The following is a 27,388-nucleotide window of genomic DNA, read 5'->3' on the forward strand; positions in this document are numbered from 1 at the left end:
TCCAATTTTATTGAGCACTGGAATTTAAAAAGTAACAGCACTTGGTTGATCTGGAACTAAAAATCAAGACATATTTTACTTATGGATAACTCAGAACAACGTGGTTAAAAGCCCCCTGGAGAGGAAGGTGGAGCCATTCTTGTTCTCTCTGTTCTCCAAGGGGATGGGGGTTTCAGAAGCTCCAGCTGCACCAAGCATAAAGTTCTTCTGACTGGAGATCCGAGCGTGGCAGAGGGGTTTGATGCTCCTGGTTTTGGGGTCTGAAACCCCAGGTTTTGGGGTCTGACACCCCAGGTATCATCTCATGGCCAGGCAGGACCTGCAGCAGCTGAGGGCTGCTCTCCCCCTGCCCACACTGATCTGCACCTGGTTGTCCCCACACCCCTGAGTTGTCCCCAGCTGGCCTCACACCAGCACACCACACGGAGGATTTAGCAAGGGCTGTAATGTTTTTCCTGACTGATATTTGAAAACATCTGCAATTTCATACAAATAACCAGTTATCCCCCAAACCAGGACAAGTATTTGGTTTAAGACCCCCTAAACCCCAGTGTTTAAGAGCTCTGATCCCCACCCACCCATGGTGGGTTGGCACCCAAGCCCATCCACCACTCCAGACCTTCCCTTGAAACACAATGTAGGAAATATTCTGAAAATCTGTGGAGGTTCCTGCAACATCCAAAAGCACCCTAAGGGACTGAGCCCAGCTCCAAAAAAATGTGATTATTGTATTGGTTGCAGGTACCTACCATTTGCACAGCACTGGCACAAGAGTCACTGTGGAGTTATAGGGAACATCATGCCACAAGTATTTTTAAGGAAGGCATTTTGATGGTGGAGTGTCCCCCTCCCCAAATCTCAGCAAAACATTAAATCCATCTCTGCTGAGGTTGGTGGCAATACCAGTAAGAGGATCCAGCTGGAGCTGGCCTCCTCCTCTCAGGAGCGCTGGCCACTCAGGCTGCACTTGGAATACAGAGAGAAAGAAATTGTGACTGTTTCAGCTTCTCACTGGCTGCTCACAGGACCTGCTTGGAGGAGGCTACAGGAGAAGAGCACTGTGCATCTCACATAATTGCTTTTATGGAATTCTCCATTTTAGAGTCAACTGGGACTGAACAAAAAAGCAAGTTTCCTCTCTTGTGACATGATCAGCTAAAAGTAGCAGAAATTCACATGAGAACCTTTGCTGGCTCCAGTCACATCCTTGAGCTCTGTTAGCAGCCCTTGTAGCAATCCTGCTGCTCCCAAAACTGCCACCACGGAACCATGGAGCTCTGGCAGTCCCTTGCAGGTCAGACTGGGGTGGGTATTTATTTCTAGCACAGTTTGTCTCCAAGTCTTGGTTTCTATAAGCACAGAAGAGTCCTGAGAGTAAGAAATTCCCCATTCCTGTTGGTTCTTGCCTCATTCCAGGACTGGTTCTGGTCACCTCCCACTGAGAGAATGTAGCATGAGAGGCTGCCCTAAGCAGCACTGCTGGTTTTCAGGGCCTGATCAAAAGCTTTGCAGCTTTTCCAGAAGGCAGACAAGGAGCACTGTCCCTGCATAGCACGGAGGAACAACCTGGGAACGGCGGGGAATGCCCGCGGATCGCTGGGGGTCGCTGGTTCTGCAGCTCACAGTCAGTCACAGGACAGCCCCTGAATGACATGTTTATTGTACGAGTCAGAAAGAAACCCTGAGTCACCGGCTGGAGAGCAAAGTTAAATTAAAAAATAAAGGGTGGTTTGGTTCAGAGGTTCCTGCTGAGGGGAAGGGAAACCCCAAATGGTAAAAGCAGCAGCCAGAGCCAGCCCAAAGCCTCCACTTTGCCAGGGAGGGGGTTCTGTCATCATCCCCCCCTGCACAGGTGACAAACTGCAGTGATGGAGAACTCAGAGATGGGAGAGCAGAGGGAAGGAATGAGCCAAACCTAGGAGGTGTCCTGCAGGAGGGCTTGGAAAAAACGTGGCGTGTTTTGTTCAGAGATCTGAGCTGCTGGCTGGGCTGGGGCAGCACGGGAGAGAGGGAGAAACAGAGGCTGCAAAATCCCCCTCACATGGAACAAACACACAGGACTTGGAGGGGAGGGAGGTCCTTGAGGGACAGGAGTGCTGCTGGCTGGGAGGCTGCAGGGCTGCCTTTGGGAAATGCATCCAACGTTTGAGGGAGGAAAAGCCCCAAAGCCTAAACCCCAAGTGTGACACAGTCTTCCAGCTGCTGTGGAGCTAGAGAGGATCAGTTCCAAGAAATGCTGTAGCAACAACAAATACCTGCTCCTACACAGGGAAGGGTGAATCAGAGCTGCTTTTTAGTGCCACTTGACATCAGTTATACATTCTAGTTCTCATATACACAGATGGATTTCTTTATAAATTGACAATTTACACGTCAAAAAAGTTTTACAGTGAAGTTCTCTCGGCAAAGATCAGTCCACATGAGGAGGAGCCAGTCTTTCAGGAGCAGGAAGGCACTTGGCCTCTTGAGAGCAAGTCCCCAGGGGAGCCCCTGCCCGTCCCCTGTCCCCCTCTTCCATAGGTGTGCAAAATCTGGCTGTTCCTGCACCGTGGGGCCTCACAGGGTGGTGGAGGGGAGCTTCTTCACCCGCCTCTGTGCCAGGATGGAGGATTCGATGGGCTTCAGCTGAGGGCTTGGCTTGGAGCTGTTCAGTGCCGAGTACGTGGCAGCCATGGCGCCCTGGAGAGGGACACAGGAGTCACTCAGGTGCAGGAGAGCTACTTCAGACTCATGGCTTTACAAGACAGGGGACCAGGGCAGCCACATCCACAAAGCCAGAAGCATCTTTCCTGTTTCTTTAAGTCTCCCTCCTGCACTGACATGCTGTTAACGAATCTCCCCTTTCTTTCCTCCCAAAAACCCCTGCTTGTGAGCCTGCCCTGGCTCACACCTCTCCAAACTTCCCTCCTGCTTTCCCACTCCAGATTTTGTACCTTTACAAGCTGAATGTCCTGGTGATTGAGCTGGCTCTGGGGTAAACTGTCCTTCTGGGTTATCCAAGGATGCTGCAGGACCTGCTTGGCTGTGAGACGCTGGTGAGGATCTACGTGGAGCATCTTTGATACCAGATCCTGCAGGCATCGTTTGGAAAGTCAGACTTTAGAAGATTTCATAATTTAAATGCAAAAATATCCACCCGTGTACACCCCCAGATTAGGATTTAAATGCAGAGGCCAAATTTAAAGTCCCCAGACATCAATGTCTTTTTGTGTGAAACATATTTTTGGCAGGCCTGGGGGGTAGAACACAGAGCAAACCCCATATGGGTCAAGCATGAGGTTGGTTTTCCATGCAAATATCACAGCCAGAGCTAAAACAAAGCTGCTGTGAGGGACTTGTGTAGGGTAGAAGCTGCAGTGCTGGTTTTCTTCTCTCTTGTGTGCTCCCTCCCCAAGCTGCTCTAAATTTACCTCACAGCAACCCCAACCCCAACAAGTATCAAACCCTACCTTGGCCATGTCAGAAATAGTGTCCCAATTGCCCCCACTGATGGAGAACTTCCCCCCTCCTATCCGAGTCAGGATCTCTTCTGGAGTGTCACTGGGACCATTTGCAAAGGGAGTGCAGCTGTGGAGAGAGGAGAGAGCCCTGCATTTACTGACCCAGGCAGGAGGAGAGGCCCAGCTGTCCCCACAGAGCACACTGGGGACAGGGGTCACAGCCCCAGCCACTGCCTTACCCTGCCAGCATCGTGTACAGCAGGACCCCCAGGCTCCAGATGTCACAGCCCTCGTCGTAGCCTTGGCGTTTCAGGACCTGAACACAACAAGCAAAGGGAAAAAGTGGGTTTGGTTCCTGTCATTGAGCTCATTGCAGAAGAGGGGCTTAACCTGGGTGCAGTCCATACGCAAAGCTTCCAGAGCTGGACAGAACAGCAAAGCCTGGGACTAAAATATCAGGATTCAAAATAGATTTATTACTACAAGTGGTATTTCTGTAATTGCCTCTTCCGGGGTGGGATGGAGATGAGAACAGGGCAGACCCACTGTGCCAAGTGGGAGCACAGGTTAGGGGAGGGGACTGCTGGAGGGTCTCAGGTCAGTAAGGTGCTCACCTCGGGTGCCACGAAGTTTGCTGTGTAACAGGGGGTCATGAGGAGCCCGTTCTCAGCCCTGAGCTGCTTGGCAAAGCCAAAGTCACAGATTCGGATGCTCTCGGGGTTCCCTGATTTATCCACGTAGAGGATATTGCTGGGCTTCAGGTCCCTGTGAACCACCTGTGGAGCCAAGAAAGGGCTGTGCTCGTACCCCACGAAGATAAAGGTCTGAAAGCTGCCTGAGGTCACTCATCCCCTGCTCTGGCCCCACATCTGCTTTGCCAAGAGGGCAACACCAGCAAGAAATAATTGTGATGGGCAGAGTTACTCCCTGGAGGAGAGGGAGCACAGTGTAACGCCAGGGAGCTTCCAGAAAAACAGTTGTGACCACACTCACCCCTTGGGAATGCAGATACTCCACTGTTTTACAGATCATGTGCAGGACTGAACTGGCTTCTCTCTCCGAGAAAAATTTCTGTCTGAGGATTTTATCCAGCAGCTCCCCTCCCCTCATGAGCTCGGTCACCAGGTACACGTACTTCCCATCATCGTACACCTGCCAAAGAAAACACGGGTGGGGTAATCAAAATGTGCTTCCACAGCTTCCCTTTTGTACTCCCATCGCCAAGGAGCAGAGGGGGATCAGCAGAGGTGGCTCTGGGGAGGCTTCCCCACCCCAGAATCATGGAGTATCCCAAACTGGAAGGGACCCACAGGGGTCACTCCTGATCCAGCTCCTGCCCTGCCCAGACACCCCAGTAATCCCACCCTGGGCATCCCTGGCAGCGCTGTCCAAGAGCTCCTGGAGCTCTGGCAGCCTCGGGGCTGTGCCCATTCCCTGGTGAGCCTGGGCAGTGCCAGCACCCTCTGGGGAAGAGCCTTCTCCTGACAGAGAAACAGCAACACGTGGAGCTGTGTCGCTGGGCTGCCCCTGCTGGGCTGAGCTCTGCCCCCACCAGCCTGCACTTCCTAAAGCAAAGCACGGGGAGGTCTCTCAAGCCACACTCACATCTTTCAGGGTGATGATGTTTGGGTGCTGCCCGTACCGCAGCAGGATCTCGATCTCCTCAGAAGGGTCTCGCTTGCTCTTGTCAATCACCTGCAAGAGTGGGGACACACTGCAGCCACCACAGGTGGGGAAGGGGCCAGGACAAAGCACATGAGCTGAGTTTGGGGCCCTGCAGAGCTCCTGTGCTGTATCCACTCCGTCCCCTCATCTCTTTAGCTCTAGAAATCCTTAAGCTTCATCAGTTCTGTCTCCCCAGCCCACAGAATTTTATGTCTTTTGTTAAGAGCTAATGTAGCCACAGCTTTGCACAGGAAGATGAGATGCTCTCCCCCCTCTGAGGGAGGAGGACACTGCTTCCCTGCTATTCCTGGGGAAGTGCAGGTACCTGCAGAGCAGCACAGAAATTGTCTTTTACATCCTAGATGAGCCTAAAGCTCATCCTGTTCCACTCTGCCAGGGGCAGGGACACCTTCCACTATCCCAGGTTGCTCCAAGCCTTGTCCAACCTGGCCTTGGACACTTCCAGGGATGGGGCAGCCACAGGTGCTCTGGGCAAAGAAGTAACAGGGGAGCTCAGCTGGGAGGGCAGGTCCCGGACCTTGACTGCGTACTCCATGTTGGTGGCCTTGTGGATGCAGCGTTTGCAGACGGAGTAGGAGCCGACGCCGATGGCCTCCTTCACCACGTACCCATCGCTGAACTGGACGTTCTTGCCGTGCAGCTGCTGCCAGGGCACAAAGGACAGCTCAGCTGGGAGGGTTCAGGGAAGGGTTTGTGCAACATGATGAGTTAACTGCAGCACAGAGAGAGCTGTCAGACTGTCTGCTACATCCCACAGCTTCTGCTCCCGGCGGGGAGCAGGAGGAGAGGAGAACAAGGCAGATATGGGTCAGTGGGCCAACGCTGCCTGCACCGAGCACAGTGCCTTTGCCTTTGGTTGCCCATCCCGTGGCATTACAGGCCCCCTGCCAGCACAGATCCACCTGGGGACAGGAAAGCCACAGCCCCGCACTGCCCTGACAGCCTGTGCACAATGTGACAGTCAGTGGTGATGAAAGAACAGGAGGCAAGACTTCCAAAGAGAACTGCCTCGGGCTCCAGGTGGTGCAGAGGTCCCGCAGACCTGGAACATCCCTGCACCTCCAAAGAGCTGTTCCTCTGTCCCCATTCCTTACCTGCACAACTGAATGCAGGGCAGGCTGGGGAGGGTGGACTTTGCCATCCTCCATTAACCCGGTTGCCACGAAACTGAAGCCTCGGAAGAGCTGATGGGCCCCTGCACTCGGGGGCACACCCGGGGAATCTGCAGCAGGAGTTGAGAGACAGCTCGAGAAGGGCCTGAGGAGCAGAAGCCTCCCCCTTGCTCCCAGGAGCTACTGTACTTTATTTGAGACAGGAGTCACACCAGCAGCACTGAGTTTACCCCTAACATCCCACAGAGAATCGTGGAATTGTCCAGCTTGGAAAAGGCCTCTAAGACCAGTGAGTCCAACAATTCCCCCAGCACTGCCAATGTCCCCAAGTGCCACATTCACATGACTTTTAAACCCCTGCAGGGATGGTGACTCCACCACTGCCCTGGACAGCCCGTGCCAGGGACTGACAACCCTTTTGGGAGAAGAAATTTCCCTGATATCCAAACTAAACCTTCCATGTGCAGAAACCTTATCCTGCTGGTGCCGAATACTCCCTGGTATGAAGTCACAGAGTGACATCTCACAGGAAAGCTGGGCTTTGCCTCAAGTCATACAAACCTTTTGGTGTCCGTGACGTGAACTCTGTGTCAAAATAAAAGGTGTCATCTGGCTGGCCCACTGCAGGCTTGAAAGGGGGCTTGATTTCCCTGCGGTACAGCTTCTGCAAAACACACAAACCCCAAAAAACAGCTGCAAAAACAGCTTGGAAGTACTCCCACAGACACCTTCTCCCAAAGGGTACAAAGGCTGCTGAGGAATGAGGGCCAGGAAGAGATTTTGTGAAACTCTGTGTCTTAGCTACAGCTCAGAGAGGTGACAGGCAGCCCAGGTATGAGACAGTTACATGACAGAGAATTTTGGTTTTGGAAAGGGTTATTGAAATGGATGGAGACAGGGGCTGGTGGGTCTCCCATAGCTGGCCAGGCTTCAGGACTGTGCAATTCCTGCTGCCAGAACTCTGTTACTGGTGCTGAGTGGTGCAGAAATTTGCTCTTGCTGATACTCACGTTCCAGTCGATGGTGGAGTAGAAAGGGTGGCGCTTGATCTCCTCTGCCCCATCTGGCCCAGACCCTGCAAGAGACACCACGGGTCATGTTGTACTGAACCCCAACAGAGCCAGGGAGGCAGCACAGCCAGGTGTCACAGAGAACCTCAGAAACCAAAAAAAAAAAAAGGTCTTACCTAATCTGTTGGCTGGATTCCTTTTGAAAAGGGCTCGCAGGAGGCTCTGAGCCTCAGTGCTCAGGAACTGTGGCATGCCCAGTTTCGCTCTGAGGAGGAAGTTAGGCAATCAGCTGCAGGTCTGAAGAAAAGCCACAAGGCAACTGCAGCACCTCCACCCCCAAAATGCACAATCATCTCTCTGGCATTTACACTGCACCCTTTAAACGGGTGGCTGATATGGCACCACTTGCCAAATAACGCCACAGAATTTCAAGAGCCCCCGGTTGCAACACCCCTACTGTGCAGACAGGAGGGAGAAACTCTTACTTGAGGATGAGGGTCATCGTCTCCTTACGGTCCTTCCCCTGGAAGGGCAGTGCCCCCGTAAGCATTTCAAACTGGGAGGGAAAGAGAAGAAGGGGTGGGTCATATCTGAGCACGGCTCAGGGCTGCACAGATCCCACTGCCCCTTCCTGCTTGTGAGGGGTCCCAAGCCTGGCTGTGCCAGAGCTCACAGGCACGGCGAGTTCCGGCAGCAGCTTGGCTCTCAGGGTTTGCCTGGGAACGCGTCCAGGCCGGAGCCCTGGGATCCAGCAGCTGCCAGACGGTGGCACCAGATCTGCACTGACAGCGAGGGCCCGGCGCTGGGGTGGACACGGACACCCCCACGCACCCCACAGACACCCCACAGAGACCCCCGTGCATCCCACACACCCCACAGCCCCCTCACAGCCCAGCACCCCCTGGCACAGCAGCCTGCAGGGACCAGCGCTCCTGCCTGGGGGCCTGGACAGCCCCTAGGGCTCTCTGGGGGTGTGGGGAGCCCCCCCGGCCAGCAGGACACACAGAGCCGTGTCTGGTGTTCCAGGGCAGGGGAGCTGGATTCCAGTCCTGGGCAGGTACCCACCATGAGGACCCCGTAGGACCACCAGTCAGCACTGTGCGAGTGGCCCTGGCGATTGACCACCTCCGGAGCCATGTACTCCACCGTCCCACAGAAGGAGTAGGCTTTCTTCTCGTGGTCTATGGCCTCCTTACTCAAACCAAAATCTGCACGAGAGAAAGCTGTCAGCACACTGCTCCAAAGATTTCAAGCAGCTCTGTGTTTCAGGAACCAGCCTTGCAGGAGCCCAAGGCTTGGTGGAGCCCCTTACCTGTGAGTTTGATGTGCCCCTCTTCATCCAAGAGGATGCTACAGCAGGAATGGAAAAACAAGTGTTACTGTCTGTGCTAAGGGCTGGTGAGAACAAGCACAGCAAGAGATGGTCTGAGATCATCCTTTGGCTCCCAGAATCCAAAGCAAAAGTTACCTGTCCCTTCTCCCAGTGCTTTAAGCTGCACCACCAAGATAGGAGTGGGACCAGGAGCAGCTCCCTCCTCTCCACACCCTCAGCTTCACAGCAAACCAAAGGCCCCAGAGCTTACCTCCCCCTGACCCCCGCATACCCCAGGCAAGGATAACCAAGCTGGAGTGGGCTCTGCAGACCCCAGCCTGGTCCCTTCTCCCTCTGAAGGCTCCCAGCTGCCTAAAGCTGGAGCCTGGAGGCTGCCACAGATCTGTGCTCAGCCTGTGGCACACACAGCTCCTGCTGGAGCCACTGATCCGAGGAGCAGCAGCCTTGGGTTGGCACCACCACCTCCCACGTGTCCAGCCCCAGGGCACCCTCCAGCCCCTCTGGAAGGCAGGAGCTGTTCCCTGACTCCAGGCTGGGCTGGATGCAGGGCTGGGCTCCTGCCTCAGCTGCCCACACGTACTTCTCTGGCTTGAGGTCCCTGTAGATGATCCCCAGGCTGTGCAAGTGGTCGAGTCCCAGTGCCAGCTCTGCCAGGTAGAACTTCACATCCTCCTCAGTGAACATCACCTGCAGGCAGGGGCAGAAAGCAGAGAGGTGCTGGGTTACAATGCAGCAGCTCTCCTGCACCTTTCACATCCATGTTGCTCCCTCCTGCCCTAAGTTTTCCAGACTTCACCCACTGTTCATGGTTTGGATCAGAATGGACCTTAATGGATCCAGTGCCACCCCTGCCGTGGCAGGGACACCTCCCACTGTCCCAGGCTGCTCCAAGCCCTGTCCAGACTGGCCTGGGACACTGCCAGGGATCCAGGGGCAGCCACAGCTGCTCTGGGCACCCTGTGCCAGGGCCTCACCACCCTCACAGGGAACAATTTCTTCCTTAACTCTAATCCAAAATGACCTTCTTTTCATTCTTGTTCTTTAGGAGATGCTCATCTGAAGCTGTTGCAGGGGTGGACCTGCCACCTGTGCTGCTGCTTTTCTGCTGGAGCACAGGGCTCCCACAAGAGCCTGTCCTGGTGCCAGCTCTGGACTAGCAGCAGGCTGGAGGCTGTTTTCACCCTCTCAAGGACTGCAAGGCTCAGTTACTTCTCCAGGCCATCAGCAGAGATGAGCTGAGCCACAGCAGCCCACCGAGATGCCAGAGCATACCCACCTCTTTGGAAAGCCGAGTGAAAAGGTCACCTCCTCTGAGGAAATCCAAGATAAGGTACAGCTTCCCCTCTGTCTGGAATGCTGAAATACAAGCCAGAGCAGGAATCAGAGCCCTGCACTGAGGGAAGGCTCCGTGGTGTTACATTAATCACTTAAATCCCAGTGGCTCCAGCTGGGCACATGCCCTGCATGGCTCCTGGGTCAAATGCAGGTAGGGCTGCTGGGGTAAAGGAGATGGCCTGTCCCTGCTGCTGAAATGGGAGCTCCCCACAGCACTCTGGCACTGCAGAAAATCCTCATTTTATGGGGGTCTGGTTCCCTTTCTGCCAGTGATACCCTCCTGAAAGGGCTGTGTTCCCAGGAGAGGTGCTGGTCACCTTACAGGAACAAAGCTGTCCTTGCCTTCCCCAGAGTCAGAGCATTAACCCTGTCAAACTCCAGCTCAGCTAGTTAGCTCTGCTTTCTCAGTTTCTCATGGTTTAATGTTTTAATCCCAGGGATTTGATGTTTAAACCTCCTCTCCCAGTCCATGCTCAGTTCCCCATTCCTTAGCTGGAGCAGCAGTGGGACCACAGATCCTTCCAGGAAAGGATTTGTGTTCAGGGGATTGTGTCTGCTGGAGCTGCAACCCCTCTCCCAGCAGCCCAGTGAGCCCCACTCACCATAGTGGAGTTTCACCACAAAGGGATGGTTGACATCAGCCAGGATGTCCCTTTCTATCTTTGTCCTCAGTCGGTCCCGCACTGTGGGAAGAGAGGAACAGCTCAGACACAGGAAAAGGCCCTGGCCAGTGTCCAGCCCCATCCCAGCCTGAAGCACCAGGCTGCTTGAGCCAGGTGTTTTCCCATGATGCTCTTAAACAGGTGAAAGAAAAGGAGCATGTTTTGCTGGGATAAAGATGTTTCTCTTGCACCCAGCCCACCCCAGGGCCAGCAGTGACATTTCCCCAGTGCTCTTTGAGTCACAGAGGATCAGAGCACTGCAGGAGGAGTCTCCTTCTTACCTTTCAGCGTTGCCTTCTTGAGCACTTTCATAGCATAGAGGTGGTTGGTGTCTGGGGGAGTTATTTTTCTCACCAAGAAAACCTGAGGCAGAAGAACACCACATTCACCAAGTACTAAACACTGGCAGTAGGAGCTGGATGCTTCCCAAAGTGGCAAACCCCAGAGTGTCCCTAAGAAGCTGAAGCTTTCCCATGGGCTTTCCAGGGAAGTGCTGTGTGTGGACTCCTCTCACCCCCCAGTTTCATGTTGCACTTTCCTCCTTTCCAGCCTTCCACTCCTCCTGACTCCTGCAGCTCCCCTGGGGCTGGGGCTGATGCCTGGGAGCTGTGACTGGAGGCACTGGGGCTTCACTTTACCACTAAAGCCTCCAGGTTTGTCAGTCACATCAACTCTGGATTTTTATCTCTACCCTTCCCTGATGTCTCATTCTACCTGGTTTTAGGGAGCATCAAAAGGAAACCACCTGCAAGTGGTGGGCTTGGCAGTGCTACTGGTTGGACTGGGTGATCCCAGAAGTATTTTTCAGCTTTTCTCTGATTTTACAAAGCATCTGCTGCATTTGCCCAGGCAGCAGCACACAGTCCTGTCCAATCCCCCTCTGTCAGGTGGTAACTGACTGACACCAAGCTGATTTAATGTGTCAGCAGATGGTCTGTAAGAGACCTGGATTACTGAAATAGATAAGAGCTACAGGCTACTTCCTTCCTCCTTCACAGAAGGGAAACTGGACCATAAACAGGGGCCAAACCCAGCCTGGGGCACACAGCAGCACTTCTGAGAAGGGAGGAACATGCCCGGGAACATTCCTGGGAGTCAGGAAAGTGTTTTTGTTGGGGATGGTTCCTTTCATCACCAGAATAATTTCCCTGGCATGGCACATATGAAGAAGTGATCTCACCTTGCCAAAAGAGCCCTGTCCCAGCACCTTCAGGAGCTCAAACTGTGAGGGATCAGCCTTCTCAGAGCCCTCCTTCACGTGGTGTGTGATGTTGATTTCCTGCACGACACCTTCCCCCTGAAACAGAGGGCACAGGGTTGGCAGGGACTCCTGACAAGGGAAAGCAGCCTTCAGGGATCATGGAACAAGGACTGCAGCTCCAGACTCACAGGAGCCACGGGGGAGAGAACCATGAAGGCTGGTGCTTGTCACAGGTATCAGCATCTGCAATCAATAAGTAGGGTAGGGAGGACCAGGTAAATACAGAGCCCTCCCTCCCAACCACAGGAGCTGCTTTGAACTGCATTTCAGAGGAGTGCTTGAGAAGCACCTTCCTTTTTGAGGCACTGGTAGCAAAAACAGGAGTGTTTATGCCACTAAAAATCCCACAACACAAAAAATACGGCACTGTTGTCAAAACAGGGCCAGGGCTGGCAAAAATCAGACATGTTGGAGCCCATCTGCTCAGCAATCTGAGCAACTCTGCAACATAAGTCTTAGTGCATCTTCAGCACATACAGATGATGCTTTAACAGACTCCAGCCTTCAAGAAGATTGAGGGGAAGCCAAGGTCTCTGGCACATGTTTTGTTTAAAACACATTATTTTACTTAAAAAAAAAAAAAGAAGAAAAAATAGATTTAATCAGCATAAATAGAATAAACTCACCAAAGGATCTGGGCCAGCACAGCCTCAGACCCTAAGGTGATGCTGAATCACCTCCTATTCCCAGCAAAACTTTTGGACCCAAAGGACAGCAATTATGTTCAAAAATGCCTTACACTCTGCTGTCCCCAGCCCTGGGGAAGCTGTGGCCAACGGAGGCTGCAGAAAGCTGGAACTACAATTTATTTTTTTCCCTTGCAGAGTGGGGGAAAAAACTTACACTTTGTTTTCTAGACCTATTCAGACACTTGGTCTGGAACCACCTCATCAAAGCAGGTTTTAAAGGCAGCCAGAGGCAGGTGCCAGCCCTGCCTGTCCTGCCCAGCCCACTGCCACCCTCCAGTGCCCATGGATGTGGTTGCCCACCTGCACCCAGCTCCCTCCCCTTCCACTCTCAGGCTGGGCTTTTCTCAGTTTAGGAAGTGGCTTTGTTTCCCTGGTGGGAGCTCTGCTCTCTCCTGTGCTGCTCAGGCACTCAGGGCAGGGGCACAGGAGCTCCCTGGCATTATCCTGCCTTTCCCTGGGCTCGGTGATCACAGGCAAGAAAGATCCCATCATCCCTTAAACAACACATTTTCATATTCCTGATGATCTCCCAGCTTAAACCAGCCACTTTGCACTTCTGGGTCCATCTGGAGGCTTAGTCCCTGCAGACAGCTGCTGGGAGGAACAGCTTCCCACCTCCAGAGCTGGAACAGGAGCTGGCCACGTTCAGCTCCTCCTGCCAGCTCAGCTCTCCAGGGAGAGAGCCCACAGCAGGGAGAGACCCGTCAGGAAGAAATTCTTCCCTGTGAGGTTCCCTGGCACAGGTGCCCAGAGGAGCTGTGGCTGCCCCTGGATCCCTGGCAGTGCCCAAGGCCAGGCTGGACACTGGGGCTTGGAACAACCTGGGACAGTGGGAGGTGTCCCTGCCGTGGCAGGGGTGGCACTGGAGGGGCTTTAAGGTCCCCTGCAGCCCAGACCATCCTGTGATCCTCCTAGCACAGAAACACTTTGAGAAGCCCTTTGGTATCTTGCTGACACAAGGGAGGATTTTCCCTCATGGACTCATCCACCAGCTTGGAATTCAACACTCAGGACTCTTGTGACGAGCTCCTACAGCCTGGCTGGCAGCACACACAAGTCTCCAGCACAAAACCACCAGCGTGCCACTGAGGTCAGCTTCTTCCAGAGCCACCACAGCAAACCATCCCAGGAGGCAGAGAAAGAACAGCAAACCAGAGTGCCCTGAACATCCATGGGGAGCAGCCAGCGGCAGGAAGGGAAGCAGAGGGAGGTGGCAGCAGGAGGGGGCAGCAGGAGGTGGCAGCTGGAGGTGGAAACAGGAGGGTGGCAGCAGGAGGGGGCAGCTGGAGGTGGCAGCTGGAGGTGGCAGCAGGAGGGTGGCAGCAGGAGGTGGCAGCAGGAGGTGGCAGCAGGAGGGTGGCAGCGGGAGGTGGCAGCTGGAGGTGGAAGCAGGAGGGGGCAGCAGGAGGGTGGCAGCAGGAGGGTGGCAGCTGGAGGTGGCAGCTGGAGGTGGCAGCAGCAGGAGGTGGCAGCAGGAGGGTGGCAGCAGGAGGTGGCAGCAGGAGGTGGCAGCAGGAGGTGGCAGCAGGAGGTGGCAGCTGGAGGTGGCAGCAGGAGGTGGCAGCAGGAGGGGGCAGCAGGAGGTGGCAGCAGGAGGTGGCAGCGGTACTGACCGGGCTGGCGAGCTGGCTGGGGGCAGGCAGCTGCAGGCTGCAGGGCTTGGCTCGCTGCTTCCTCTGCAGCCAGAGCGTCAGGAACGCCCAGACACGGGGAAGTTTGGGGTCCCTCTCCATTGTCCCATCCCGACGAGCATTGTCTGGCCCCGGGAGCTGCGGCCCTGCTGCGGGGCTCGGCGCTCTGCAGGAGCAGGAGCTGCAGGTGGCTGCACCGGCGGCGGATGCGCAGTGCGGACGAGACTCGGTCGCACGGGAGCTTCACGCTCCCCCTCCCCAGCAAGAAAACTTGTGGTTGGGGCTTTTTTTTTTTTTTTTTTTTTTCAGGTTTGCTTTTAAGAAAATAATAATCTCACAGCTCCTCGCTGGCATTTGGGTTCCCTGGCTCTGACAAGACACTGATAGAAACCACACAGAGTCTCCTATAGAAACCACACAGAGTCTCCTATAGAAACCACACAGAGTCTCCTATAGAAACCACACAGAGTCTCCTTAAAGTGATTTCCATCTAATGCTGCCTGAAGTTCATGTCAGGCTGGGAGCTTTGGGTATTTCCACAACAGGGGAAATTGTGAGAAGCCACATTCCTCTCTAAAACAGAAGAGAAAAACTCACAGGAGCCCACCCAGACGTGTGACAACACCTTGGAGAGCTGCACATCTCTGCTCTCCACTGGCACAGGGATGAGGGGACACCCACCATGGGATCTCTCCTGGAAGCTTTGGATTGGCATTCTTCACTTGCCTTATGCTGCACAAGAGTCCTTGCTGTGGAGTCTGGAGTTATTTATCTGAGAGCCACCCTGAAGGTCCACAAGGTGTTTTTAAGGGCATTTCTTGTTTCTGAGCCCACCATGACTCAGATTACGGGCAGGACAGAGCAGAGGTATTTTGAGGGCTTATTTTGCCTCCTTCCCCCTCCATACCTGTTCACCTTTGACCTTTCCATTGGAACAGACAGATGTTTCCTGCAGCAAGACCCCAGAGGGTGCTGGTAAGAAAGCAGCCCCTTGAAATGAGTCAAAAGGCACCCACACAAAAGGAAATAGCCCCGTGTCAGTGCTGATTTCTGAATGTCTCCTGAGAGTGCAGAGGATGGAACCAGAGAGACAAATTATGACTGTCTTGCCCCCTCTGCCCCCACCACGTGCTCTTTGAGAACCCATAACGAAAGAAACAAATGACTGAAGAGCAGTGAGGCAGCCGGGCCCAGCCCCACCACGGAAAAGCATGGAAAAGCACCTGCAGCTGCTGAGCACAGCAGGAGCTGCTTCACACCAACACCTCCTGCGTTCTGACACAGCCCAGGGAGGGAGAAACCCTGTCCACCCCGTGCTGCCCAAGAGAAGCACCAATCCCACAGCAGCTCCCTGTTCTCCGTGTGGAGGAGCAGCAGACTCCCTGTGCCTGGGCCTGGCAGGAGCTGGCAAATCTCGTTATGACCCAGACAATTTTTCACCTTGTGTTACCAGCGTGGGAGAGCAGCCTCGGAAAGGCAAGAAAATCTCCCCTGTACATCCACGCAACCGAAAGTGCCCGTCCTGGCTCGCTGACAAGATCAGAAAGCCACAGGAGCCACAAATGGCAGCGCGGAAAGGGGGTTGGTGTGGGGAGGAAGGAGGAGGAGGAGGATGAAATCGAGTCCAGGATGTCACGTGAGCAAGTGAGCAATAGCTGCTCTCTGCACAGCAGTCCCACAGAGCTGAGAGGGGCTGGCAGGGGAGGCAGGCAGGAAAGGGTTTGGTTTTCAGAGAGGGCCCTGTGAGCTGTGCTCACGCCCTCGCGTGTGGGACAGAATGCAAATGAAACGGATGAGTCTCCCCGGGGTGCCCACTGCAGCCCTCCTACCTTGTCTGCCGAGTCCACGAGGTCTTTCTCTATCCAAGTGATGTCAGACTTTGCCTGTGGGTCAACAAACAAATGTCAGCACGGAGGGGCTGTGATTGTCTGCTAAAGTTTCCCCAAAGATTTTGTTTGGTAAGACCGGGTGAGCTGTTCACAGCCACTGGGGTTTCTCACCAGCCATCGCTCCTCAGGATGTGATTCTGAGCCATGTGGTGGCTCCAGGACAGCAGTTGGTGCCAGTAGATAAATTTATATTGATTTGATTTGATAAACTCAGGGTGACCTGGAGGTGGGACAGGAGTTACTGAGAGGGAGAAGAGAAGGAAAAGCAAGCTCTGAGGAAGGGAGGAGCTGCGTGAGAACAGTGAGATTAGAACTAAGAATTAACTGATTTTCAGCTCCAGAAGGACCAAATCAAATTGGAGGGGCCCCTGCAGTCACCTCTTCCCTTTCCTCCTCTGCACGCTGTGCCCTTGCAGGGGGAGCAGCTGGAGAGGGTGACTGTCCCACTGCTCCAGGAGCAGCAGGGTGACAAATCTGCCAAAGCCACTGCTGAACCCCTTCCTGAGCGAAAAGTGATCACAAGAGCCTCAGCAGATCCCGGCGCAGGGATCCCTCCCACCCCCCAGGAAAGCAGCTCCATCCTGGCTCCTTCAGACCAGGCCCCAGCCCCTGCCTGGGATGGGGTGGGAGGTTGGACTCCCACAGCTTGGACCTCTGCAGGTCCAGCCCTCCCTGCTCCTGGGGGCTCCCAGCACCTGCTGCCACTCACAGCCTCCAGAGAGGCATTTTCCACAGATTCCTGCACTGCTGGGAATGAGATTGGCTTCTCCTGGAAAATAAAAGCCCGGGAAGTTGCTCCAGTCAGAGGAGGAGACAAGTTCTGAACCTCCCTGTGCCGCCTTCGCAGGGCACAGACGGCTGAGTCACCCCGAGCAGGGGCTGGCCACAGAGGAGCAGGGGGTTTTCCCAAGTTCCAAATACAAGTCCTGTTTTCTACTTTCCTCTTTTTTTTGAGGGAGGATTTTACAAGGCAGAAGCCAAGAGACAGGTTTGTTTTTGCTCGCGTTTTGTCACTTTGCTGGTTGAGACCGTCACATCTAAATGCAAGGAAAAAAAAACCACCCTGCAAAAGCTCGAAACAGATTCTGCTCTTGGCATTTTGCTTCCTATTCATCAACAACTAACCAGAAGCTGTTTTAATTTCTGTTGCTTCAACACATGCTCTGGTCCCAAAACACTCCCAAAATCTGGCAGCACCTAGGAAAGACACTTCTTAGAAAGCAGTCATACCCTCCAAAATGCCTTTTCCAAAAGAGTGCTCAGTTAAACCTGGATAAGGTCTGCCTCTGCAGGATCAGGAATTCCCTGATTCCTTGTGTCCTGCAGAAGAGACAGAACCCAGCACGGCAGGCAGAGCAGGTATTTTATCAGACACTTGCCTCCTGGATCCTTGGCTTGCTGCGGAAGAGGAGCCTCAGCATCTCCAAAGCTTTGGGCTGTTATCCTGCCATCCTTCCCCTGCTGGCTCCGGAGCTCGCAGCCCGAGCGGCGCCCGGAGCGGCGCGGGAGCCCCGGTGCCGTGCTTGTGTCGCTGGGATGTATTTTGGGAGTTTTACTGAAAGGAAACGGCGGTTTCGTATGGGGAAATGGCTTTGTGTGGCCGTGGCTGCACAATGCAGCAGCCAAACGAGAACACTGGCTGGCTTTACGGGTGCTTAGGCATGGAAAGAGCCATCAGCAAATCTCAGCGGGCTTTTCAGGAGGAGCAGCTCAGTCCCCCTGTCACACGCACGGAAACTGGCTCAGAAAGAGCAATTTCAGGCACTGCACAAGGCAGCGATGAGCAGCTGAGAGCCTCAGTAGTTTTCTTTCTCAACATTTCTCTGCCCCTGCTCTGAGCAGCACAAATGATGATCCAGCAGGGATGCTCTCCCTGTAGGATCAGTGGAATTTCAGCTCTCCAGGGAAAGGGCCAGGAGGGAGCAGCAGCTTCTGGATCAGCACAGGAGCAAGGTGGACCTGCTGGGGAAGGCCATGGAGATATTCCAGGGGTGGAGCCCCTCTGCTCTGTAGCCAGGCTGGGAGAGCTGGGGGTGCTCACCTCGAGAAGAGAAAGCTCCCAGGGAGAGCTCAGAGCCCTGCCAGGGCCTGAAGGAAAGCTGGGGACAGAGTTTTTAGCAGGGCCTGTTGTGATAGGACAAGGAGTGATGGCTTTATGCTAAAAGAGGGGAGATTTAGATCAGATATAGGGAAGAAGTGTGTTCCAATGAGGCTGGTAAAACCCATGGCTGAAAGCAGCTGGTCTCCTGAGGGAACTGGGAGTGCACATGTGGCTTCCCATTTTCCTTGCATGGAGCAACAACTTCCCTGTGGAGCAGCAGCTCCTGCTTGGGAGGGAGCCTGGGATCAGTGGGAAGCACGAGGGGCTGCAGCTCTGCAGAGGAAGCAAGGCTGGAGTTTGTGGAGAGCAAAGGCTGCTCTGTCTGGAACTTTTTTCAAGTGGTGGTTCTCAAAAAGGGGAACAAATAAAGTAAAGAAACCTCCCCACTCACTGCCTGCCCTTCTGCAAAGGCCTTTTTTGGGCAGGGCTGGCCCTCGGCCTCATTTGCAACAAAAGAATTGGCCAGAACCTGGTACTTTTGACTGTGCTTCTGTGGTGGATCCTCTTCAGTGCTCCTGGGAGCCCCCAGCCTGAGAAATCCTGCAGGACACTGAGCAGAGACATGGCCCAGGCTGGGAAGGGCAGGGTTCAGCTGGGGGTACCTGTGCCTTGGGGCCACGGACACTCTTAAAAGAAGAGGGGGAACTTGGAGCAATCCTGGAGGATCTGCAGGGGGAGAGAGGCTTCCTTGGCCCTTTAACTCACACTCAACAAGGGCATTTGCTGACAGACAAAAGCCTCAGGGACACTGGGGCCCGAGGAGGAAGGGACACCGCGGGGTGGCTGTGAAGGTGGAAGTCCTGCACAAAGTCACTGCTACAGACACAGCCCGGGGACCTGGACTGGAGCTTGCCAAGGAGGGGATGGGGACGGGGCAGATTCCTGGCAGGAGGTTTGCAGGAAGGGATTACTGACAGGGAGCAGGGCTGCACGTTTCACCCCACCATCCCCAAGGACTGTTACTGGTCTCCTGAAAACCAAAACCAACCAAAAATGGGAGAGCGAGGAGAAACCCAGAGGACACAGTCAGGCCTCTGCCCACTGGGGGTAATGTGGTGTCCAGAAATCCTCAAATTCTCAAATCATCAAAGCCCTCTTGCCCAAACCCTTACACAGCCAAGGCAGCTGAAGAAGGGAATGATCAGCTCCATCCTGACGTGGAAAACATCAGGAGCCTCCCCACACGTGGCTTAAACAAGAGTCTGACTCCTGGCAACCTCTGCCATCCTCCTGGGGGCAATTCCTCCCCATCACAGAGGTGACCAAACGGTGTCAAATTAACCCGGTGACTGCTGGGAAGGACTCTGCTGCTCCTCCAGTGGTCCTGGCTCCCCACAACAGGGCTGACATGCAAATCTCTAAAAAGGGAGCACTGCCACCAATGCAGTGTCACACTGGCACCCCTCGAGCACATTCCAGCAGGTGGCACTCAGAGCATCTTCAGTGTCCAAAATGTGTTTTCATCTGGGGTGCCCAAGGCCCTTCATAAGCACCCACGTCATAAACCCCCCTCTGGGAAGATTCAGCACCCCTGAAACAGAGGGATCTTGGAAATTATTAAGGCATGAAGGGTTTTCTCAAGCAAAGCCTGAGGCTGAGGAAGGGAGGAGGCAGATGGTGGCTCACACAGCTGAGCCCCTGTCCTTGTGCTTCACAACATCCTTTTTGATCTGCTCAGTTTTTAACCGACTCATTTCACAGGGAAACCAAAATATCTTCTTTATGTCAGAGGGCTCAGGTCAGTTTTGGGATGGAGAGAGCAGAGAGGCTCCAGGACAGACACCCCTGGCACTCCCCAGGCTCCTCCTGCTCCTGGCTCTCTCCAGGGCTATGCTGGCAGCAGATCCTGAAAGTTTCTTCAAAAAATAAATAAATTAATACCATTTCTCCACCCTTTCCAGGCACCACAAGCTGCAACTGGCCAGGATCAGCTGACAATGAGCTGTTTGGGCTAAAGATACAAGCTCAGGCAAAAGATGTTCCCAAACCCACGGAGACTCCCTGATGGCTCCACTGCAGTTCCAGGGCTGTGAGAGGAGCACGGGCAGCCAGCAGGACTTTGCACCCAGTGAAACGTGACACCGGGGAGGAGAACACCTTCAACAGCCAGGAGATAAGGAATCACTCAGTTCTGCAGCTTCTACAGAGCAAATCAGCCTCCAGTGCAAAAGAGCAGAGGATGCAGCCTCCCCTTCCTGCAGCCCTACACACACTTCCCAGCAGGAGGAAAGCTCTGCTCAGCAAATTCCAACCAGCTCGGGCTTTGAAGGTGGTAAAACCAGGAGACCCCATCCCAGGCTGTTCCAAATGCAGAATCCCACGCTGAGGAACCAGCAGAAAAGCACCACCTCCCATCAGGGCATGGGGCAGTTCTGCAACTTTCAGTAGAAAAGCTGAAAACTCTTTCTAGCTGAATTATAAAATACAACATTGGTTTCACAACAAGAACCAAGACTTGTTTGCTACCCTTGGAGTAATCGTGGGATGTGGAAACTATTCTGTATTGCAGGAACGCTGGAATTCCACACTCCTCCCACAGCACACAGGCTGCCCTCCCCTTGCAAGGCACACAAAAAGTGTCTCAGGACCTGGAAGAGCCTTTGCCTGGTACCTGCCGGGGTTGGTCTGTGCAGGCAGGGAGAACCCAGCTCTCTCCCAGCCTCTGGGAAGGTCACACGTGTGGGACACGCTGAGAGAAAGGGATTGGGACATTTTGGGGGTGGCTGTGAACTGCAGCAGGGTTAAAAGCAAAACAAACCCTGTCCAAAACACACCCCGAGCTGTGCATTACCAACACCCCAGTGAGAGTGCACAGGATGAGAGTCTGCTGGAGCAAAGCTCCAGTTTATCATTTAATGTCTATAAATCCATGGATGCAGCCAGCAGCCACCCCCTGCATGGCTCAGCTGCTCCCTGTGCCAGGGACAGGACCAGAACATGGACATCACATCCATCCCAAACGTGGAGGATACATCCAGCCCTTCCCAAACACAGAGATCACATCCAGCCCTTCCCAAACACAGAGATCACATCCAGCCCTTCCCAAACACAGAGATCACATCCAGCCCCTTCCCAAACAGGGAGATCACATCCAGCCCTTCCCAAACACAGAGATCACATCCAGCCCTTCCCAAACAGGGAGATCACATCCAGCCCCTTCCCAAACACAGAGATCACATCCAGCCCTTCCCAAACAGGGAGATCACATCCAGCTCTTCCCAAACATGAAGATCACATCCAGCCCTTCCCAAACACAGAGATCACATCCAGCCGTTCCCAAACACAGAGATCACATCCAGCCCTTCCCAAACACAGAGATCACATCTAGCCCCTTCCCAAACATGAAGATCACATCCAGCCCCTTCCCAAACACAGAGATCACATCCAGCCCTTCCCAAACAGGGAGATCACATCCAGCCCTTCCCAAACACAGAGATCACATCCAGCCCTTCCCAAGCATGAAGATCACATCCATCCCCTTCCCAAACATCACACCACAGGGATTGCAGCCACCCCCACACTGGGAATACCGTGTTCTGTCCTGTTCCCCTCAGATGCTATTTTAATGAGCTTTTTTCTCCTCACTCTGTCCCTGTGGAGACCCCAGGGGTCCCCTGCTGGACCCCAAAGATGACCACTGACCCCAGTGCTGGTGCAGACCTTCACCTCTCCCTCTGACAGCAGTCCTAGCACATTCCCAATCCATATCCAGGCCAGCCTGGGCTGTCCAGTGAAATCCACCTCTCTGACAGCAAGGGGATCAGTTCAGCCACATCTCAGGGCACAGAGTGTCCTCAGCCCACTCAGCATTCCCAGAGCAGCTCTGCCCCCCTGAGCCTTCAAGCACAACCAGGGATAAACCTCCTCCCTTCCTTCTTTTCCACATCCAAAGGGATGGTGGTGTTTCCCAGCTGCGCTCTCCAGGACTGGCAAGGGAAGGAGCTGGATTTCACACTGCAGTTGGGAAACCCTTCCTGCCTCAGAGCTGCAATGAGATCAGCAGGAGCTGCTGCAATCCTCTGCTCCCACTGCTGGGAGGCTGCCCCGGGCACACACACAGGGGATTTCCTAAGGGAGAAGGAAAAGGGCTCCAGGCAAGGCAGGAATTCTTAGATAACTGGGACTCCCCTCCCTGGATGGTCCCCACCCCGTGGCAGCCCTGGCAGGCAGCACAGCACAACCAGAGGGAAAACAGCTTTTGCAGCTTCACCTGGAGCTAGGGAAGGAATTTACTGCTCGTGTCCAAGCCAGGCTTCACTTCCAAATAAAGCTGGGACTGTGAAGCCCTAGGAGCCTCAGGCAGATTTGCCTGTGTGTGCAGGGACAATCCCAGTCAGCATCTTGCCAGCCAGGGGCCCAGCAAACCCAGCCAAGGGCACTCCAAGCTCCCATTGCTGGGGTGGATGACCCAGTGACCCAAACCCAAACTCTGGCCCCTTCAAAAATCAAATGTGAATGAGCTCTTCGGGGTCCTCTCCAGTGCCAGCCCTCACCACTGTCCCCTCCAAGTACAACACACAGTAACAGATTTTCAGGGTTTTTTTTTCCTTCAGTACAAAGGCTTTCTGGAGACAGAACATGAGGCAGCTTCTACAAACTCACCAGGGGGATGGAAATGGCAGAGAAGAAACCGGAGTGGTTTGGATGGGTCAGGGACCATGTGGGAGGGCTGGAGCAGACTCTGCTGCATTCCTCGTGTGCAAGTCCTGTAAGCTGACCCCTCTTCAATTATTCGTTAGAGTCTGCAGCTCATCAGAGACTCTGCTCCTCAAACAGGCATTTATTTGTGTTTTTTAAGAGCTCAGAATCTGCTGCTCGCCATGGCCCAGCCCTGCCAAGGACACAGAGCAAAGGCTCTGCCAGGAACAGGCCAGGCAGCTGTCAGGCACTCTGGAGCAAACTCTGCTGCATTCCTCGTGTGCAAGTCCTGTAAGCTGACCCCTCTTCAATTATTCGTTAGAGTCTGCAGCTCATCAGAGACTCTGCTCCTCAAACAGGCATTTATTTGTGTTTTTTAAGAGCTCAGAATCTGCTGCTCGCCATGGCCCAGCCCTGCCAAGGACACAGAGCAAAGGCTCTGCCAGGAACAGGCCAGGTAGCTGTCAGGCACTGCTGGAGCAACAAACCCACTCAATTCCTTCAGCTGACAAGGCAGAGCAGCCAGTTTGAACTCGGAGCTTTACCAGTGACAGGCTGGAAAAGCCAAATGTTAAGAGTGGCTACAGCTACTGCCCAGTCCCTGCAGCGTCAGGGAAATTTCCAGGCAGCACCACAGCACACTGGAGATGCTCTGCTCCCAGTCCTGCCCAGCCAAGGGGCCAGTGGGCTGGGAGCCCCAGGAGAGGGGCAGTGGGCTGAGAAGGGATTTGCTGAGGTACCTGCCTGTTGCACAGCTCCAAGGCTGTCCAGCTCCTGGAGGAACCAGCAGCAGCTGTGCAAACAGCACGGAGCAGAGCACTCACTTGTTTGTTTTGAAACCCTTCACGTTAAGAGGCTGAGATTCGTGGTGTCCAGCACTGAGCAGGATCACACCACTGGATGTGGGTCCTGTCCTGCTCTCAGCCTGGAGCTCAAGGGCAGTGCTGGCCCAAGAGCTCTCCCTCACCTGGAGCCTCACAGGTCAGGCTGGGATAGTGGAAGGTGTCCCTGCCCAGGATTCCTCCATGCAGGGAAGGACCTGTCTGCAAGCTTTACCTGGTCAGGATAAACCAACAGGAGCTACACAGATCTGGGGAAAAGCCTCATCTCTCCCTGTGCTGCCCTGCCCCAGCCAGGCTCAGCCTGCAGCACCTCCTGCTTGGGCCTGAGGCAGAGCACAGCCCTTGCTCCATCTCAAAGGTCTTTTATGGTGCAGAGCTGGGAGAGCTCAGTCCTTCGTTCCCCAGCTCTCCCTGTGCTCTGTGATTATCACCCCAGAACAAGCTGATCAGCACCCTCAGCCCGTTCCCCAGAGAGAGTGTGGGCACGCTGCAATTCCACTCCTCTGCTTTTCATGATGAAGTGATTTCACTAATTGGGTGTTGTACTTCCACGTACAATTCCTCATGCTTGGCACCTGGGAGCACGGGCTCACCCCTCAGCCAAGCTGGCTGCAGAGCAGGCTGAAAAAACCCCAGTTATGAGAGGCTCCATTTTCCCACTGAATTCAGTTGCTGTTCCCCAGGTGAACAAGGACCAATTTCACCCAACCTGGCAATTAAAATCTGGAGAACCAGGAGAGAATGAGGTTCTGTACCCAGAGAGGCTTTTAATCACCACCACCAAAGAGGATGAGAAAAAAATCCATCCTTGTACCCATCCTGCATTGGCTCAGCAGCCTGGTGTTAGGGATGTGGCCATGATTAACCCTGTTTTCAGTGCAAATTCAAACCACAGCCTCATGCCATCCCTGGGAGCACTGACTGTTCCCCAGCCCCAACCAGCACAAGGATCTTGCAGACATTCCCCAGGTAAACGCTGAGGAATGGGGCCTGCAGGGACTTGTGTACCACGACTGTTCTTGAAGGGCAGAAAACACAAGAGCTTGTGAAATGCACCAGCTGTCCTTGCTAGGAAGCTGAGCTGGAGCTACAAAAGCAGCAAGAAAGTACCAGAACAGGGCCAGCCTGGCCCAAACCATGCCCTTGGTACCTCTGCAGCGACCACATCCTCGAGCTTCAGGGGAGATGGCCACGGAGGCATCCCACTCCACAGCACCAGCTGTGAGCTTCCTGACTCTTTTGAGGAACTCCTGGATTTCCTCCTTTTCAGAGAGCCTTTGCTTGTGGCCCAGGCACACGAGGGCTGTGCTTTGGCAGCATCCTGCTGGCAGGGCTGGGGAGGGACAGGGCTGCCGCGGGGGCGGGCGGGAATCGCCGCTGTCGCCGCTTCTGGTTATTTTTAGCAGAGATCACAGAATGAGCTGCAAAAGGATAGCACAAACCTGGAAAAAAGGTGCCTCTTCCCCTTGCAGCTCTCCACACACAGCACAGAAGGGTGTGGGAGGGAGCCTGAGCAACCTTCAGTGTGAGAATGGTCACCTCGGATGGTGGTGGACACTTGGTAAAGCCAGAGCCAGGAGCTGCTGCTGATGTCTACCCACAGAAAGAACTGAAACTCACAGATATTCTGGGTGCTGCCTGTTCCCCCATCTGCAGCATCTCAGGGCAGAGCTTGCCCTCAAGTTAAAGGTATGTGTTTACAGGAGGGATTTAATTTGTGCTGGTAGCAAACATACCTTGTACAAACTTGGAAAACGCCACCGAGGTTATTTCAGGAGCAGGCAGCAGAGCTTTGGGTGCTCAAAAGTTACCCAAAATGGGATTGTCAGATGCTGCTCACGGGCATTTTGGCCACGGGGCCTCAGGAAAGTGGAAAGCAGGACACCTACAGCAGCACAGGGCTCTTGAGGCTTCCCTGCTCTGGGATGTTGGAGAACTTGCCCTCTGCTCTGCTCCAGCTTGGACTGCACATCCACGACCCACAGAGCAGCAAAGGGAACCTCAAGTGATTTTTGGCTTCTATCCCATGATCTTTCTGTGGAATGGCACCTACAGAATGGAATCTGCCAGGCTTTCTCTCAGTGATGTCCTTCAAAGAGAAAAAAATCCTGAACGATTTTTAAAGCAACATCCATCAGCAGCATTTAGAGAAGGGCAGTTTAGCCAAGTGTTTGAAGATGAAAGAGGCAAAGTCTCAAACCTTAGAAACCCAGCTGGAATCCAACCAGAAGACACAAGATTCCTTTTTCCCCATGCCAGAGATGCAGGCACAGTGAAGAGTTGTAAACCCACTGTTCTCAGGGGAGGGAGGTGCAAGTTCCATTGACCTGAATTCATCTGACCCAAAGATTTCTTTGCAAGCCACTGAAGAAGTGCCAGGCCAGCTCCAGAGTGCACAGAGAGGCAGAACAGGTAGGGGAGACTTCTGGCACTGCTGGAAATCCACAAATGTCCCAGGAAAAAAAACTGGCTGAAATGTAGACAACTGGGGTTTAGGTTAAAATGTCTTTTACTAAAAATACAACGTAACCAGCTGGAAAAACAAGCCAGCAAGCCCCCAGAGCCTTGAGCGGGGCTGATGATTCAGAGAAGCTGCCACAGGGCCCTTGCTGAGGGTACAGAGCTCGGGAAGGCTGCCCAGGGCAAATCCAAAGTGTTGTGTCATTCTCCACGGTCAGAGCATGGCTGGGTCAGAAAAGGAGATCCTGAAGGGATTATGATTTCACAGTACTGACACGGCTCTTCTGCTCTGCAGTGAGTGCAGGGCAGAGGAAGGGGCACAACCAGGAGACAGCCACGGGCAGCACTGTGCTGCTCCTGCACCTGGGGAGGGCTCACAGCACACAGATCAAGTCCTTCCACACCACGCTGCTCATGTGTGGAGCAGGGTGAGCTTCAGGTGTCTCAAGAAGGAGCAGCAGGTTCAGATCCCTGCCCAAAACACGGAAGACAGCAGCCCAGGTCTTTCTGTCATTCCCAGCTGATGCTAACAGGGATGCAGAGGGCAGCTTGGCAGAGGTGGAGCTTCTCCCAGCCCCACCAAGGCAAGAGAACAAACAGATACCAGACACTCAGCAAGGGCAGCTGTGCCAAAACCATCAAATACTCCTGTACTTCTCATCCCAGCTGGCAAGATCACCCCACAGAGAAAGGCATAAACACAGCACCGAAACACCCCAGGGGCTCTCCCTTCTGCCCTTGGCCACAGCCCCACTGCAGCTCCGAGTGCTGCACCCAGGTGGCCCTCTGGAAAACCTTCCAGCATGTTTGGATGACCAAAGGGACAGGAAGACAGGGGTTTATCTTTCCTCTTCCCTGTCTGCAGTCCCTTGCACTCCCACGTGCACTCCAGCAGATCTACAGAGCAGCAGCTTTGCAGGGTTTAAAAATAACCATCCCCATCCTGCTCCCTAGCCAGCTCACACCCCCACGCTCAGAGGGACCTGCAGAGGTAACCTGGGGCGTTTTTTACCTGGGATGGAGGATTCCCACCTTCTTCTGGAGCTGGCTGCCCGTTCTGCAAAGCAAGAGAACCTGCTGTTAGCACATGCTGGGCTTGGGATTGTTCCTCATGTCCCTCACAAAAGCTGGTGGCTTTGGGAGCCCCTCACGTGGGACAAACAGGGCAGGGTGGCACTTTGCACATGGTACAAGGTGGCTGAACATTTTCGCATACACCAGACTATTTTAAGTTGTTTAAAAGAAAGCCTCTTGCCCAGAGAGTCTCTCCACACTTCCCTCAAATGAAATTTGGGCTCC

General features: G+C 54.1%; 1 protein-coding gene across 3 annotated transcripts; it reads right to left on the reverse strand.

The window, feature by feature from the left end:
* RPS6KA1 (ribosomal protein S6 kinase A1) lies at window positions 1–27,131 on the reverse strand. Of its 3 annotated transcripts, XM_041417718.1 has the most exons (22): window positions 27,102–27,131; window positions 15,989–16,042; window positions 11,759–11,875; window positions 10,860–10,941; window positions 10,519–10,599; window positions 9,858–9,937; window positions 9,162–9,268; window positions 8,561–8,598; window positions 8,314–8,456; window positions 7,734–7,804; window positions 7,425–7,513; window positions 7,249–7,313; window positions 6,800–6,902; window positions 6,221–6,348; window positions 5,644–5,769; window positions 5,046–5,135; window positions 4,434–4,592; window positions 4,055–4,216; window positions 3,680–3,756; window positions 3,450–3,567; window positions 2,934–3,071; window positions 1–2,679 (listed from the first exon to the last, which is right to left on the reverse strand). In XM_041417718.1, the coding sequence occupies exons 4-22, from the start codon at window positions 10,888–10,890 to the stop codon at window positions 2,557–2,559; spliced, it is 1,929 nt and encodes a 642-aa protein (XP_041273652.1). In that variant the 5' UTR covers window positions 10,891–10,941; window positions 11,759–11,875; window positions 15,989–16,042; window positions 27,102–27,131; the 3' UTR covers window positions 1–2,556. The 3 variants fall into 3 exon arrangements, with proteins under 3 accessions (XP_041273652.1, XP_041273650.1, XP_041273649.1); XM_041417716.1 differs by lacking the exons at window positions 15,989–16,042; window positions 27,102–27,131 and adding an exon at window positions 14,142–14,294 and having other exon boundaries at window positions 5,644–5,766; XM_041417715.1 differs by lacking the exons at window positions 15,989–16,042; window positions 27,102–27,131 and adding an exon at window positions 14,142–14,294.
* Window positions 27,132–27,388: the final 257 nt, after the last annotated feature.

This window comes from Onychostruthus taczanowskii, unplaced genomic scaffold (assembly GCF_017590055.1).
Source record: "Onychostruthus taczanowskii isolate IOZ18803 unplaced genomic scaffold, ASM1759005v1 scaffold56, whole genome shotgun sequence".
In the NCBI taxonomy this organism is placed as follows: domain Eukaryota; kingdom Metazoa; phylum Chordata; class Aves; order Passeriformes; family Passeridae; genus Onychostruthus; species Onychostruthus taczanowskii.